The sequence below is a fragment of the Aythya marila genome (assembly GCF_965140915.1).
Source record: "Aythya marila genome assembly, chromosome: 2".
Lineage (NCBI taxonomy): Eukaryota > Metazoa > Chordata > Aves > Anseriformes > Anatidae > Aythya > Aythya marila.
The window spans coordinates 59,775,091-59,790,973 of NC_139043.1; the positions used below are offsets into that span (position 1 = coordinate 59,775,091).

Consider the following 15,883-nt stretch of genomic DNA (forward strand, 5'->3'; position numbering starts at 1 on the left):
CTACACAGGTTCAATTATTATGACTCAGCCAACAAGCAGCAGCTTACTATCATCACTTGCAATCACCTCTTTCTCCTGCAGTACTTGGTTTCCAAGAAAGTGACAAGTTGAAGTTAAACTAGGATCGTCTATAACTGGAACATTTTACTACATTATTTATTTCCTCAATTATTCTCTGACATTCTCAAAACTTTTCCTAAACTTGTCTTGTAATTTTTTTTTTTTTTTTTTTCCCTTCTGAAGCTTCTTTCATCAAGTTACAAGACAACAAATGCAGTGTGACACCATTTTCAAAAATATTTTGAATTCCTGCTGAGTCCTCTGAGTTTGAGCACTCAGTTTGTCTGAAAGCAAGGTTTGAAACTTATGACTAATTATGCTATCATTAGTCAAACAGTACAGTTTGGGTAGGTTTTCATCCAGGCAGTAAGATAAATTCAGGATCTCCTTATAGCTTGTATAATTCCATTTACTTTTCAAATGGTATGGCAGTCTGTACAGTACTATCTCAATAGCTTTTGACTGTCCATCAGCATTATTCCTATGAAGGATCTGACTCATAATTCATTTCTGCTCCCACTGAAATCATTGGCAAAATTTCTTCTTACTTCACTACAAGCTGAAGAGCCAGTAGAGGGAGCACAAACACACAGAAATAATTTTCTGTGGCTCCTATACATGTAAAACTGATAATGCATTGCATTTTTTTCATACAGTACTTGCATTACTTTTTTTTTTTTTTTTTTTTTTTTTCTTTTTTTCCCCTGATCAAAAATACTTTCTAGACCAGATTCTGACAGATGCAGGTAAGGTGGTTCTGTGTAGTTTGGTGTCCTTTCTGCAGCCTCTAGGACCTTAGGTCTCTGTGTGAGAAGCAAAGGCTGGACACTGACTCTAGCAAAATAATGTTTTCTACTTGCATAGCACTACTGGATGGACTAGCACAATATGGGACACATATTTGACTTTTGGACCTAATCAGAGATCCACTGACTGATGATCTGTGCTAGCTGTTAGCCTGTTCAGAATGCAACACAAGAGCATGCACACTGGGTGAACAAGCACAAAACACCATGATATGGCTAAACAGTGAATTTATGCCTTAAACCCCTGCTCTCAATCAGCTAGCTGCAACCTTCAGCGGCAGTTTATCCCTTTGTGTAAGCTCAGTGCCACCAGTGGTGCAGAGAAAGGTTACGACTCTGTCTCTTTTCTGCCCACTGCTGGACATTGTCTGGAAGACGTTGCTTTGCTGCAGGACTCTGAAGGTGTAGTGCTCTGCTGTTAAGGTCTCAGGGAATAATACAGGACCACTATCCTCCACAGTAATCCAAAATTTGATGAGTTTCAAATGGGATCTCAGGATTGTAATGGTTTTTGAGAGCTTCTCCCCATTAAAGAAATTCCCCCTTCAGGGGACTGTCTCAAAAACTGCTGAGTTTCTTATTCCAATATCAGGCTTTCCAGTGCTGGAAACACAGAACCTGCCCTTCCACCCACCCTGCTTTGTTTAAAACCTCATACATGTAACAATTGTCAAGGCACTTGCCGGTAGTGTCTTCTCCCATTAAAGAAAATGGGGTTAGATAAATGACAAGTGTTTCTGAAAATTTCTTTGCTAGATGCTATAAAGCATAGGATGAAAAAAGAAATAATATAACCATTTGGATGTGAAACATTTCCAAAACAAACAAATCACTTCAGAGATCCATTGGATCTCTACCTCTAAAGTGGGGGAAAAAAATAACAAATTTGGAGCAGCCCTAGTATTCTCAGAAACATACAAGAGACTGCCAGCTGGTGTTGGAGATATAGGCAGGACTAGCAAGCAAGCAGTATCATCAACAGGAATGCCAAGTTGAATATTTTAGTAAGTGATACTTTTATAAGTACCTTTTTGGTAATCACATTTGATGTTTTTTTCAACCTCAATCTTCTCCCTTTCAGAAAAAAATGTACAATTCTTTGTTCTAGAGATGTAGGAAAAACTAATGAATTTGACTTTTAAGTACTACAAAAAGTAAAGAAATCTTTTTAGACCTCACTGAAGTTGCTACAGCCATCCTGAAGTCTGTGAACTATTTGGTGACTTACACTGAATAATAATTTCCGTACCATTTTTTAATTTCCTTTCCTTTTCTTTTCCCTAAAAATCCTTTCCTTCGGTGAAGAGGACTACTAAACATGTGTATTTTTCTTCAGTCCTTTGCATGTTCCAAAACATTTCAAAAGCCAGGCTACTGGGTGATCACCAACCAAGGAACTGTACTTTATATCCCTACTGTGCTTTCTATGCTGAGGATTTCTGTTGACACTGTACTGACATTTAAAAAAGGAAAAAGAAAAGAGTAACTAAATAATACATGAATGTATAAATATATTATATAAGATTATATTGTAATTACAAATATAATATGCAATAATATACTATATACAAACAAATTAATCTTTAGTTAATAAAAACAGAAAGAAGTGGGATTTTTTTGAAAGACCATGAGAGTCTGTAAGGACTAGAAGATTCTTGTGCATCTGTTTCAATCATCATTGAGGATACCTGTTGTCCTGGTTTGAGTGGTGATAGCGTTATTCCCTGGGTATTGATCACTGGTAGTATCTGGTTGCCGATGACAGTAGCGATGATCTGACCCTGGGCATTGGTCAATAACTGTGGAGTTATTGGTTGCACCTGAAGGCCCTGAGCTCCACCTGCTGCCTGGCTGGAGGGGACTGGATTAGGCATCAGTGGGATTGTTCCAATAATCTGGAGAAAGCAACATAGAAATGGAAAATGAAAAAATGACACAAACTTGCCACACAAAATTACTCATTTTACCTGTGCTAAATCAAACTTAAGGTGAAATAAACACAGAGAGAGACGTATGACCCACTGAGTGTACAAAAAAATCAGTCCTTTGCTGAGGTGATGAAGGCTTACAAAATCATTTGTCAAGTCATATATCACCTATGCATTTTAATGCTGTCCACTGCAACCTCCAACAAGTCTCCTGTGTTTGAGAGTTTACAAAGCTAATGCTGGGCCATGCTCTGGCTCCTTGATGATGCTTTGTTGCGACCTCTCATTTGGATATAGAACCAAGTAGGTGCAAATATCAGTCCTATAGAAAGTCTTGCTTTCTACAATGTTACAGTGTTCTTAACTGTGAACTGATGTGCTTATGTAATTTTCTGTGATTTACTGTTGGAAGAGATACTGGTTCCTTTCAGAATACAGCCCATAAAGATACGTTCATAAAAATGCAACTGCTTTTGGATGACAACTAAGTAGAACAACACAACAGCAGAGCTGGTGTTAGATAAAACAGTTTAGCTAACATTTCTGGGGCAAGTACTAGCAGAAAGAGACACTTGTGACATTTCAGATTTGAGAATATAGTGATTTCCTAAAATGTGAATGTGCCTGTAAAACTAATATTAGGATGAGTTGTCAAACAGATACTGTAAGAAAGCTTGTCAGTCAATCAGGTGCTAGATTGAAGAAAGTTACTTTGCTCAAAGACTCTTTACAAGTATGACAGCATCTAAAACAAACTTCTGATGAAACTTGTCAATAAAACCAAACTTTTTTTTTTTTTTTCAAACAATGAATGAAGCTAGAATTATAGGATTATTGCAACAGGAAAGGTAAAAGAAAATGCAAAACATATCTCTATTTCCTTCACCATGCCTCTGAGTAAGGTCAGCTGTGATGAGCAATGAGACAGTTTAGACCAATGCCTTGAGTGGAAAGAATGCACTTAGCTAATGGCAATTCAGCTATCACGTGGTGAGTGGTGAATTCATCAGTTTACCAAACTTAGCCAGACAAAAAAAAACTTGGATGAGAAGACCAGAGAGCCATAAAGAAAAGTGGGAGAGCTCTCCTACAGGAGGACCTAATAAAATGGCAAGCCTACTATAAGCTGTACTGTAAGAGCTACAAGTGTTCAAAGCACTGCAGAGATATCATTTAATTTCTCTTTAATACATTCCTGAAAAGTAGATAGATCAAGAAAGATTATTACCCCCATTTACAGAACATGAAAGTGAAGCACAATGGAGCATCTTCAGAGAGAGGCTGTGATTTGGTGAGTTAGCCTTCTAAGCTGGAATTGCCTACAAGTGTCTCTCTGCAGACCACAGTACCTTTATACTTTTCCTAAGGTGTCCCTAGTTGAACTGCAGCTGCTTAACAATTCATGAAAGAAGACAGCTGTTCATGGGAGAGGGAGGCATTTATCACATCATTATCAGATTTCAGAATATTTTCTAAATCTGACTTTGAGTATTAATACAACTTTCACGTGGTGGTGGTGCAACCTGTAAATTTGACCCACTTCTTATTGACCTAAAGTACTTATGGGTCACAAATATATTCTTTCGCTTTGAACATATGTTACCAAACACAATGAATAATCCTTCTTAATTTTATCAACAGAAACATAGCAAAGGCCTGTCCTTCTTTTACCATGTCTGTAAAGGACACGACCTTGGAGTGTCATTACTCTAATATAACTTTAACTATCAAGGTCCTAATACCAGCAAAGCAAAAAATGCTGTGCTGGTGTTATCAGTAATAGAAATGTTTGCATTCACATTTAAAATGCATTTCTTGGACTGCAGTTGGACATTTTATAGAATGACAGTGCTGAAGTGGACAGTTTGTAAGGTCAGAAGCAGAAGGCTATCTATATGTATTAATGTGTGTCACATACTATTCTGTATGTGGTGGGCTATACACGCACATGGCCAGACATGGAGCAAAGAAAGGACACAGCTAGGAGAGGCATTCCAGAAGGACAAATACATAAATGCCCTCAGGGGTTTGGTGTTACCATCGTAGCCAGGGGTAAATCTAAATGGGAAATAGTTTTCCCACTTAGTGAAATTTATGGAGATTTCAGGATCTATTTATTTAAGTTTATTTATTTTTTTTTTAATTATCTTTCATTTTATACCAAGGTAAAGTAAAACCTTCTCTAGTTAGAAAGCAAGCCACCTGTCTCCAGTAAACCAACAGGATGTATGCATGGTATGCATCTTTGATACGGTTAAACCCAGATTCAAGTCTCCCCTTTCAAGTTCCCTTATCTCCAGGTACCCTTTCCCAAACATCCTCACAGCTCCCTGATTCACACTGCTCAGGTTTGGAGGATTAAGTAAAATATTGACTGTGGAGGTGTCCTGCAGCTGGATCCCTTCCTCAAACTTTATGTGACTGTCCTGATGCTGGGCTAGATCATGAATCCTCTAATTGTGGTGAGAAAGTCCATTCTGGGGATTCCTGTCCTGTTAAAGTATTGGTTTGTACTGTCTCTCCTGTTAAAGTACTTTGCACTTTATGATGACAATTTACAATTTTGATACATTTAATTTTTTTGAACACAAAACAAGACCATGCCCCAGGACTGAGACACTGGCCCATCGAAGCACAGACTGTCTCATTACCAGCAACTTCACTAGTAGGGTGGCATGGATTTGATTTTTCCCATAAGATAGTCTGGAAAAGGCCATCCTACTTTGGGAGGAAGAGAATTGAGATATGTTGCTATGTCCCTAGTGTACCACCTAGCCTCAAAGCCAGGAAACCATGTGTGGACTGTTTCATTCAGGTAGCATAAATAGATAGCAGAGGAGGCTTCTTACCCAATATTTGGACTCAAATTCCTAAACAATTCCACCTGTCAATCACATAAGCACGTTCTTCAGACAACAACACATCCAAAAAGTTTCTCATCCATCCTACCAAAAAACATTCTTTTTAATGCTATGGGCATGACTTTCACTATTCCTTATGTATCTCATACAACTCAAAGGAAGAACTAAGTGTTCCCAGAGGAGATGTAAAACAGGTGCTGTATGCAAAACAAAAAACAGTTTTGAAAGTCCAAGGGTTAACTCCAAGGACCCCTTGTGAATGCTCCATAACCTCTAACAGAGCCAGGCACATTACTTTGCAAAGGACTGTTGAATAAAACAAATTACACTTGTCGGAGGTACAGGTTCCAGATATAGGCAGAAAATTTGGTGCAGATGTGATGCCAGAAATCCTACTGAGTTATTCAATGTAAATTTGGATCTCACCTTTTTAGATACAGGGCTTTGGTCCATATCTAATTAAAATACCAAGACTGTAATTCTGACCCTGTTCAAGTGACTGGGTATTGCCAGAAGACTTGGTGGAGTCAGATTTTCACAATTTTTCAGTAAGATCCTTTCATTTTTGCTTATGGATAAATAGATATATCAATTGTGTCTTGAGATGCTTGAACTGTAAATTCATGAAAGAATTCATGTAAATTCATGAAAGAATAAGCACATTATTGCAGTGAACGTAAAATTCCAAGAAATGCAGCTAACCATGGGGGAAAAAAGTCCAAGCCCTCAGAGTATCTACAATATCCATGTAACCCCCAATGGCAGCATAGGTGCTAGCACTGATAAACTGGAGCTAGTCACTACTTGTACTGTTACATAGATTTTCACCCACCCTTCCAATTTGCCTTTATCAGTAAAAGTTTCTTCTTAAAAATGAAATTAAAACATCTGATCCCTTAAAAATGATAAAGTATGAAGAATAACATCATAAAATCAATTTTCATCTTTTCTTGTTTGACAACACATCTTCATATTTAATTGCTTTTCTTAATTACTTGGCTTGCTAGTCTGGGCACACTTTAGCACTTCTTGGCCATTGCACAAAACGGTTTCTCACTTCTGCTGCTGGTAACATGAGCTGTAACTCAGATTGAAACTGGGGGAAGAAGCTGAACAGCTGCTGGGAACTTCTGGGCATAAATGTCTCATAGTAGCCATATTTGAGCTGTAAACATAAAACCAGATTTTGCATAACTGTATGAAGGCCTAATTGCTGATTTCCCAGCAGCGAGTCTTTCCTTATTGCTCCTAATAAACCAGTTGTGTTTTGACGTTAGGAGAAGTTAAAGCAATATTAGAAAATAAAGCATACAATTGTGTTTTATTAAGTTCTTCTCCCTCTTCCCTCATCAGAGAAAGGAATGCTGACTTGTGTCATTATATTACAAACAGTAGGCCAAATGGATAGAACTTTTCTCAGGTTTTATAAGTTACATTCTTTTAAATATCAAAGGCTAGTTACTTATTTTTTGAACAAAAGAATAATAATAATAAATAAAATCAAATAGAAAAGCAGGGAAAAAGTAAAAGGAGCAACAGAAAAACTCTTCAGTAAAATTAGCCAAACCACTATATACACATAAACTAATTCAACATCTCAAACTATTACTAAACAATGTATGATAGTCTTACTTTTGTAGTGAGCCTAAGAATCACTATTTGAGTGAATGTTTGCTAGTCTAAATACGCTTCACTCGGCTTCATTTATTAGCTCTTACTTCTATGTCTTGTTGAAGATAATCTAAAATAAAACCTCACTTTGACTTATGTTGTATGATGTTGGTAGGTTGAAACCCATTTTTTTCTAGTTTTACAAGGCTGAGACCTAATTTAATCCCAGCAGTCTATAGTAGCAGTCATACCACCTATGGCACACATGACAGTATTTATGGTTTGTTTCATTTTCTAGTTTTCCAAATTTGCTTTCAGAAGCTGCTTATGTTCACAGATATGTTCCTTCCTGTTTGGTCACTGTACCAATGTGAGTTACTTTAAGGATCTATTTTAAGGAGAAAATGACATGGAAAAGGTAGAATAATAAGAATCCACACAGGATTCTTTAGCCTTTACAGATGCTTTATTCTTAAACATATATATATATCTATATAAAAACACATATAAACATTTATGTACCTATATATAAATGCTAAAACAAAATACTGTTGTGAGAACAAGGAATCAAATACTTTTATTAGAAACAAAACTACACCACTACTTCCGAGTCACAACTTCATGTAAGGAATTATAATTTTCAAGGTTAAACATTGTTCGTGTATCACACCATACAATATATTGGATGGTATATTGTTTGTAAGTATCATAATAGAACACAGTCTGACATTCTGTCTGACTTTCTCAGTGCTTTATTATTTAGAAAATAATATTTTTATAGTAACATCAAACTATACAGTACTTTATCATCACTGTAGGAATTACATAGTGAATTTTTCTCAAGTAAATACTGTTATGTTCTGCTAGCAGGGGCATGTGTACAGTCAGAAAAAAATAACATCTATTTTATTAAACATCCTGAATAACATAACATTTTATCATTGCAAGTATCTAAAGATATATAACTATCAAATTAAAGACTTAAAATCACGTTGAGCATCTGCTGAACTGTTCTAAGCAATCTACTTATCAGATTTAGCCTCCTTTAAAATCAAGAATTGTCAGGCGTAAGGACCCTTAGAGGTTACAGTTCTCTGAGCTGAGCAAAGCACCTGTTGAATTTAATAAGATTTACATGTCCTGAGCATTTCTGAAAGTCAGCTACTTACTGAACACTTATGAAAGTGTTCGTTCATTATTTAAAATTCTTTGATGGATGACTGGGGGAAAATATTTCAGCAATATTTCTGCTTGCCAAGTATTGTTATGACAGAACAGTCACAACTTCTAATGATGGTTATAAGAAGCCAGCAAAACTTACTGCTTTTGGCATTTGACTGTTTGTCTGCCAAGCCACAGCTTTCCTGATCACTGTGCAGGTAGATCTTTGTAGAGTATATATGCAAATACAGTTTTCTATGTGTGGATATGTTATTATCATTATTATTTTTTTTTTTCCTGTAAATACTCTTGAGAACAAAAAGTCAAGGTATTCATTTTCTCAGGAAGTAAATATAAGGGGATTGAGCCACCAACATGAGTCTCTAGACTTAATCAGAAAGAATATTTTGGTAAATAACCATTCACCTCTGCATTATTTTCATGCCAGCTAAGATTTTTATACTAGTTTACAGGAATTAAGTATCAACTTGTATTTAAACTCACTGAAAAGCAGGCAGCCAGCTCTTTAGCTTCTCTGATGATTTCAGTCTCAACTTAGCATCAAGCATCTTTGAGTCAAGGAATCCCTGTTCTGAAATAAAATTTCTCAACCTTTGCAAGCTTTGTATTGATGTAGTGAAAGCAGTATATGTGCTGCATCTACAAACCCTATCATTACTTTATGTCTTTAGATTACAAACCATTTAGGACAAGGATTCTCTCCCTTGGGCATTAACATGATATAAATATTTACTACTACTTCTCCCTCATAGCACAAAGAGTGAACTTGCTTACAGCCATAACAGAATCTAACAACTGGACATACAGCAGAGAAAAATCCCTACACTTTGCAATACATACCATGCTGAGCTATTCAAGGCTAGCTTGGGAAACAAATTGTATTTTCTCAGCAAGCCTAATTAGGTTGAGCACAATGCGTACCAATGAGATTCAGGTGTTTCCATGCTATGGTGACATTATCAGCTTGTTTTGAGGAGTTTTGCTACTTGGTGTACTGATCTACTATAGAGATGTTATCTAGAGCTCAGTAGTGAGGCAGAACTTAGTAATTACTCTCTGATCCTGTCTTTTGTAAGTAAGCGCTGCTATTGAGAAATAATCTTGCGTGGAAGAAGATAATGTTCTCTACTGCCACAAAAGTTCTCACTAAAATATCACTTTTAATTCTTCTAATTGTAATATTACCCTTTCAAAAAAGAGATGTTACGCACTATTGTCAGTGCCAGTGTCTGGTTGAGCAGAATTCATGGTGCTCTGTTTTTGCTTTTTTCTCTGGTTACTCTTTTCAACTTGCATTGCATAGACATGAAACTGGATTAAGGAGATGGCATGCTCTTATCTACCTACAGTTCATTGCTGTCACTGCTTTATCTCGTGTTGCAATTCCTGAGAAGGTTGTTCCACCAGAAGTATAATGGCTTGCAATTTTGTTAAATTTGGAACCCTCAAAGAGTTTTCTTTTCTAATTTTCACTTATGAAAGTTCTTGAGGAAATAACAATCTATCTTGGACAAATGACTTTGAAGGCTTTATGATGTTTTATTTTAGCCTTGACTTGTCTGTTTAAAATACCAATGTTTTTTTTTTTTTTTTTTTCTTTTTCTTTTTTTTTTTTTTTTCTTGGATGCTTCTCCATGATAAACTGGATTGAAAACATAAACCATCTGTGGTTGTTTTACCGTGCTGGGCAGCTAAACCCCACAACCGCTCTCTCACTCCCCCTCCTTTAGATGAGGAGGGGGAGAAGTAAAGCAAAGAACAACTCACGGGTTGAGATAATTTAATTAAAGGGAAATAATTATAATAATTAAATAAAGACTACCATGAACTAAACAATTTAACTAAGGGGAAATAAAAGGGAAAGGGGAAAAAGGGAGGGGAAAAAGGGAAAAATAAAAAGAAGGGAGGAAAACAAACAAACAAAATAAATGAAAGCTATATGGAAGTGCAGAGGAAAGAAATTACTCTCTACTTCCCACAAATGAGCGATGATTGACCACGTCCTTGAAGCAAGGCCTCAACGCACGCAGCCGGTGTTCTAGAGGAGGACTGACGTCTTCTCAACGAGAACCCACCCCTCCCCTCTTCTTCCTGTTTCCACCTTTTATTGCTGAGTGTGACACCACATGGTATGGAATATCCCTTTGATTGGTTTAGGTCAGCTGCCCTAGTGATGTTTCTCTCCTCACTTTTTGCCCACCCCCTAGGAGGGTTAGAGAAAGGCCCAATGCTGTGCCACTGCTGCTCAGCAGTAGACACAACACTGGTGTGATAACACTGCTGTTCCAGCTACAAGTACAGAGTACGGCACTGTATGGGCTGCTGCCGGGAAAGTTAACATTCCAGCCAGACCCAGTACACCATCAAATAATCTTCAGATGCAATCCGTAGGGCCCCAGATCTTTAATTGGATTATAGGTCAAAGAATTTGTAGTCCATCAATATATTATTGAATCATCTACTCTCATCTTCTCACTATCAAATTACATGCACATATAAAATATTTACCACAGATCACCAGATTTTTTTTAATTTGTAACTCTTAAAAGCAAAGTTAGTCATGCTGATTAATTCAATCATTTCGTATTTAACTAAAATTCTCTACAAGAAGGCTAAGTGGTATAGCAATCAATCAGTAGCAACGATACTCAACATTGTTGTTATACAATCATATTTCTCCACATACTGTTATAAATCATGATCTTATTGCACACATGCAATAACTCTGGATGACACAGTAGTTGTCTGTCCACCCATCATTTCACTATTTGATATTCAACATTTCACCTGTGCAACAAGGCGCTGTTTGAAATACAAAGTCATGCCCTTCTGCAGTTGATGTTTCTACAGATTTAGATGGCCTGGACTTTTTTAAAATTCAAAAGAAAACTCAGATTTATAGAATCATAGAATATCTTGAGTTGGAAGGGACCCACAAGGTGAGTCCAACTCCTGGGTCCACATAGGACTATATGTCTGAAAGCGTTGTCCAAACACTTCTTGAACTCCGTCAGGCTCGGTGCCATGACCACTGCCCTGGGAAGCCTGTCCCCACTGTCTCCCCCACTGGACCCTGGGGAGCCTGTCCCCCACTTGACTACACTCTGGGTGCAGAACCTTCCCCTAGCACCCAGCCTGACCCTCCCCTGTCCCAGCTCCATGCCATTCCCTTGGGTCCTATCGCTGTCCCCAGAGAGCAGAGCTCAGCACCTGCCCCTCTGCTCCCCTCGTGAGGGAGCTGCCGGCCACCATGAAGCCTCCCCTCAGCCTGCTCTGCTCTGGGCTGAACAAAAAAAGCTGTTGGCCTTATCAAGTAAAATTAACTTTTAACGTGATAGCCTACAAATGCTCAAGGCTAAAATGAGATGAACAACCTAACCAGACAAATGTACTACTGAAATGCTTTAAATTTTATAGTGCATGCATTTCTTCAACAACAGATTTTCAGAGTCCTGAGAACAAAGTACCACACTAATCACCAGCATGACTATGGTGGAATGAACCATTCTGGGTTACTCCCCACCCAGATTGTAGATTATCTCTGTGGAAACCAATATTCCAGCCTACAGGGTGGAATTTAGTTGTGATGCAGCTAAGTTACATGGAATTTAGGACCAGAAGGAAAAAAATCTCTGAAAGTAGGTTGGAAAATTGAGATGGGTCATAACAATTTATTGGGTGGAAAATGGTCATAACTCTAAGATTCTAGATAGCAATCTCTAGGAAAAGAAATCTTTCAAAAGAACAAAGATAATTTTGCTTTGTCACACTATCATCAGAAAGATAGTTGATTATTCATTTCAATACAAAATCTTCCTTTTAAATTTGTCAGCCAAATAATGGCTACTGTTTCAGCATGCTTCTCTGCCCATCACTTCACCTTTGGAAGGTCACTAAAATTCCATTCCTCCATTCAATCTTCTGTAATATGTTTGCAAAAATACTATTTATCTCCCTGGAAGTACTGCTATGAGCCTTAAGTACTTTTTGTAAGGCTACCTTAGAGTTAATCTAAGGCTACTTTACAGTTAATCAAGAAAAGATACCATACAAAGGTAGATCTTTTTTATGTCCAATGTGGCTATTGCACTGAAAATACCCTCAGCTGGTTCTCTTCAGTGTCAGTAGCGATAGTGTATGCTTCACTGATTGAAAGTGCAATGGCTAAAGTACCTCATACTATCAAATGCATCATTAATCCATTTCACTTGAACTGACAGACAGAAATGAAAGAAAGGTATTTTTCTGCTTACGTCTTAACAGCTTGACTTAAATATCCACTCTGGCCATCATAGGATACAAATCACAGTTATAATAAGTTGTGTAATACAGACACTTAGTATATGTACTGGTATCAACCACAAATGACTGTTCCTAGCATCTCTCAGGACAAAACATTCCTCTAATGCAATGGCACTTAACTCAGGAGGTAGCTGTCCATGGATTTGGAGATGAATATCCAGGATTCAGTCCCTGCTCCATTTCCATTGTCCAAAATACATTTGTTTGCAGTAGTTTATATACAGATTTGAGTCCCTCTCAAGGCTATCAACTTATTTTTTTTTGTATACTCAAGTTGTTACTAACTCAAAAATGCAGTTAACTGTAACTATATTATTCTTAAATTTGGGTAAGACTTAGCAAGCGACTGCCTTCTATGAACCTGTGAGGAGAACATGCAGCTTAATTATCAGTTTCATTCAGGGCTGGTTTCTAAGCTTGCTTAAGAAAGAGTTAGAAAACTGTATTTTTTAAATTATTATTAAAAGTTACAGTGGCCTAGAAATAATCCTATCTCTAGCACTTGTTACTGTACTGAAGCAACGTGTTCCTTATACAGACTGGCAAAGTGAAATTTCTCTTCAGGTATTTTGGTATGAATTCAAACTAGTTCATCTTTCTCTTTGGAACCCATAACCTTGAGGCCAGTTCTGTGGAAGGTGGAGAATCACAGATATTTTGTACATGTTCTATCCTTGCATGCTGTCTCTGTATCAGTCCTGCAAAGGTTTCCTTTTCCTTTTGTCTGTGTCCTACAGAGGATCAAAGGGCAAGGGCTCCTTTACCTTGACTCTAGAAAAGGGGGAATGTAAGGGAAGAGATCAATTGTTTACAGGATCCCTTTTCTGGTTTTCTGGTTGCATATTTGCCACTTGTCTCACTTGTCTTACAGTACATTGAAAATTATTTTGGACAGGCCTTTTGTTTTGTTTTGTTTTGTTTTCTGTGTTAGAACCATCTATTAGTACAGTATTCTGATCATGATTATGGTGGTGCTGTAGACAGTAAACAACAACCAACAATGCTGTCTGTCAATAAAAACAAAACAAACAAACAAAAAGCTGTATTATATTACATGCTCATACTTCCTCTTAGTTGAGTTAACTAGAGACTGTGATGCACTCTATCAAGACAAAAAAGTGGGATATCATGGCTGCACTTTCTGGTAAAATTTACTAGGATTCCTCAGGGAGTAACTAAGGGGGTACTACTTTACTTTCATCAGCATTGAAAGGCTATCAATACAAAAGGAAAATATGTCACTTTTACTCACCATTGAAAATGTTTAAGAGCATGGCTACAGGTTGGGAGGAAATAGTGAAACAATAATGCTAAAAGAGACCCTTATCTTTACACTTTAAGTATTTCCCTAGGGCTAGTGTTTTGTGCAACTTATTCTTGCAACTGTGGCAGCTGGGTTGTCAACGGACCTCAATGAATTGCACTGAAATAACTGATTCTTCTTAAGTTCAGAGGACATAATTCACAGCTCCGGTTCCAGCTTTTTTCTTCTGTTTTTAAACCGGGTATCTCTCCCCAGGGACATCCAGAACACTTCCATATTTTGACTTTGTCAGTCCCCATTTGGCCAGATTCAGCCTCTCTCTCCAGGAAGGCAATGCCTTAATGAGGAAATGATACCAACGAAACATGCAGACTCCTTATGGAGTGCTGTACTATACTCGTTGCCTGAAAGAAGAAGAGGACCTAACCACAGATAATCTTCAGCATATGAACATTTAAAACTAGCAGGAAGGACTAGCAGTTGCTTCCTTCATTCAGGCTTTGTCTTACTTTGAGTAGTCTCCCTGATAAGAATTCATGGAGCAAGATATTGGCTAGTAAGACTAAAAACGGTAGAACCATCCATAAGGAGAACAGTGCTGATATGAAAAATGGAAACAGCAACTGCAAAATGTAATTTAGTTTTATGTATTGTCAACATGCACATTGTACTTACAAATGTCCTTGTAATACATTTTTTAAAAAACAATGAAGTCTCAATAATATGAACCCTCTGAAAAGCAGTTCTTATTAAATCTTCGAGCAATAGTGGAGAAGGTTCCCTGGTGTATGCGAATTACAGCAGACGAGGATGAGTGAAGTGCAAATGCCACAGTATAATTCGTATATAGAACATTTTAATTGTGGGTAATAGCAGATTTTCAATTTTGTAAGTCAAGGAATTGTGCTCATTTCTAAGACTGAACTGAATATATTAACTGCCCTTGAAACAGTATCAATATTTCTTCCTGCACAGAGCAACGCACAGTAAAATGCATTAAAAGATGAAAGCTCTTTGATCCTTTTGAATGCATAAAGATACCGGAACAGTGCCAATAAGTTTTGAAGAAGAGGCTAGGCAGAAAAGAAATATTATTAATTGCCAAGATATCACAGTATCCCAAAATAGCAACACCAAATGTACTAAGGACTACAAAAATATTGATTGTTCATAGTTTTACCCACCAAGTCTTTCAGGACACTGTAAGTTCCTTTTTTTTAACCCTTTTCATACAGTAATTAGTATGAAAACATATTTGATCTTGACATACACTATAGCTGTATTTTTTTTTTTTTTTTTTAGCTCCCAATTAGTACTGGAGGAAAAACTGTCCTGAATCATATCACAGTGTATATCTTATGAGTCAAAAGCAGAATGAATAACTGGAATCCCAAAAGCCATTTACGAGAGACACTGAGTTTCACTCAATGGTCCACTGGTTCTACTGCACTCAATGGTCTGCTAGGGTTCTGCTGCCAATTGCAAGGTAATATTTTTTAGGAAGATTTCATCTCATGGCTTCTCATTCATTGAAAATAATGCTAGTATCTCCAGACTCCATTTTAGCTTGGAGCTATGCCTGCATAATATTGTCAGGCCTCTCTCTGATATGACTTCGACTAATAAAAATCATAAGTAAATTTACTGACCTGAATATAACGGCCCCTTGGACTTGAATACTGCACAGGTTGGTGTTTAAGTCTACATGCAGCCTGTAGTTCTTTTTAAATTATGAACAATCTCAGGCTAATATACCTTGCACAGCCAAGGTCTGTTTTTGAGTGGTTATCTTTGGCCTTGGTTTCATCTAAAGGCAGAAAAATGTAGGGATTATTTCTCTTTTACCCTCTTCATACAAAATCCATTCTG

At 37.2% G+C, this 15,883-nt stretch overlaps 1 protein-coding gene across 1 annotated transcript in view; it reads right to left on the reverse strand.

Annotated features, from left to right (window-relative positions):
* Positions 1 to 15,883, reverse strand: part of POU6F2 (POU class 6 homeobox 2) — a gene marked incomplete at its 3' end in the record, with an annotated part of 316,938 nt that overhangs the window by 23,250 nt on the left and 277,805 nt on the right. The window contains exon 7 of the mRNA XM_082752801.1: positions 2,555 to 2,761. Within this exon, the coding sequence (XP_082608927.1) occupies positions 2,555 to 2,761 (207 nt within the window). The remainder of the gene's footprint in view (positions 1 to 2,554; positions 2,762 to 15,883) is intronic.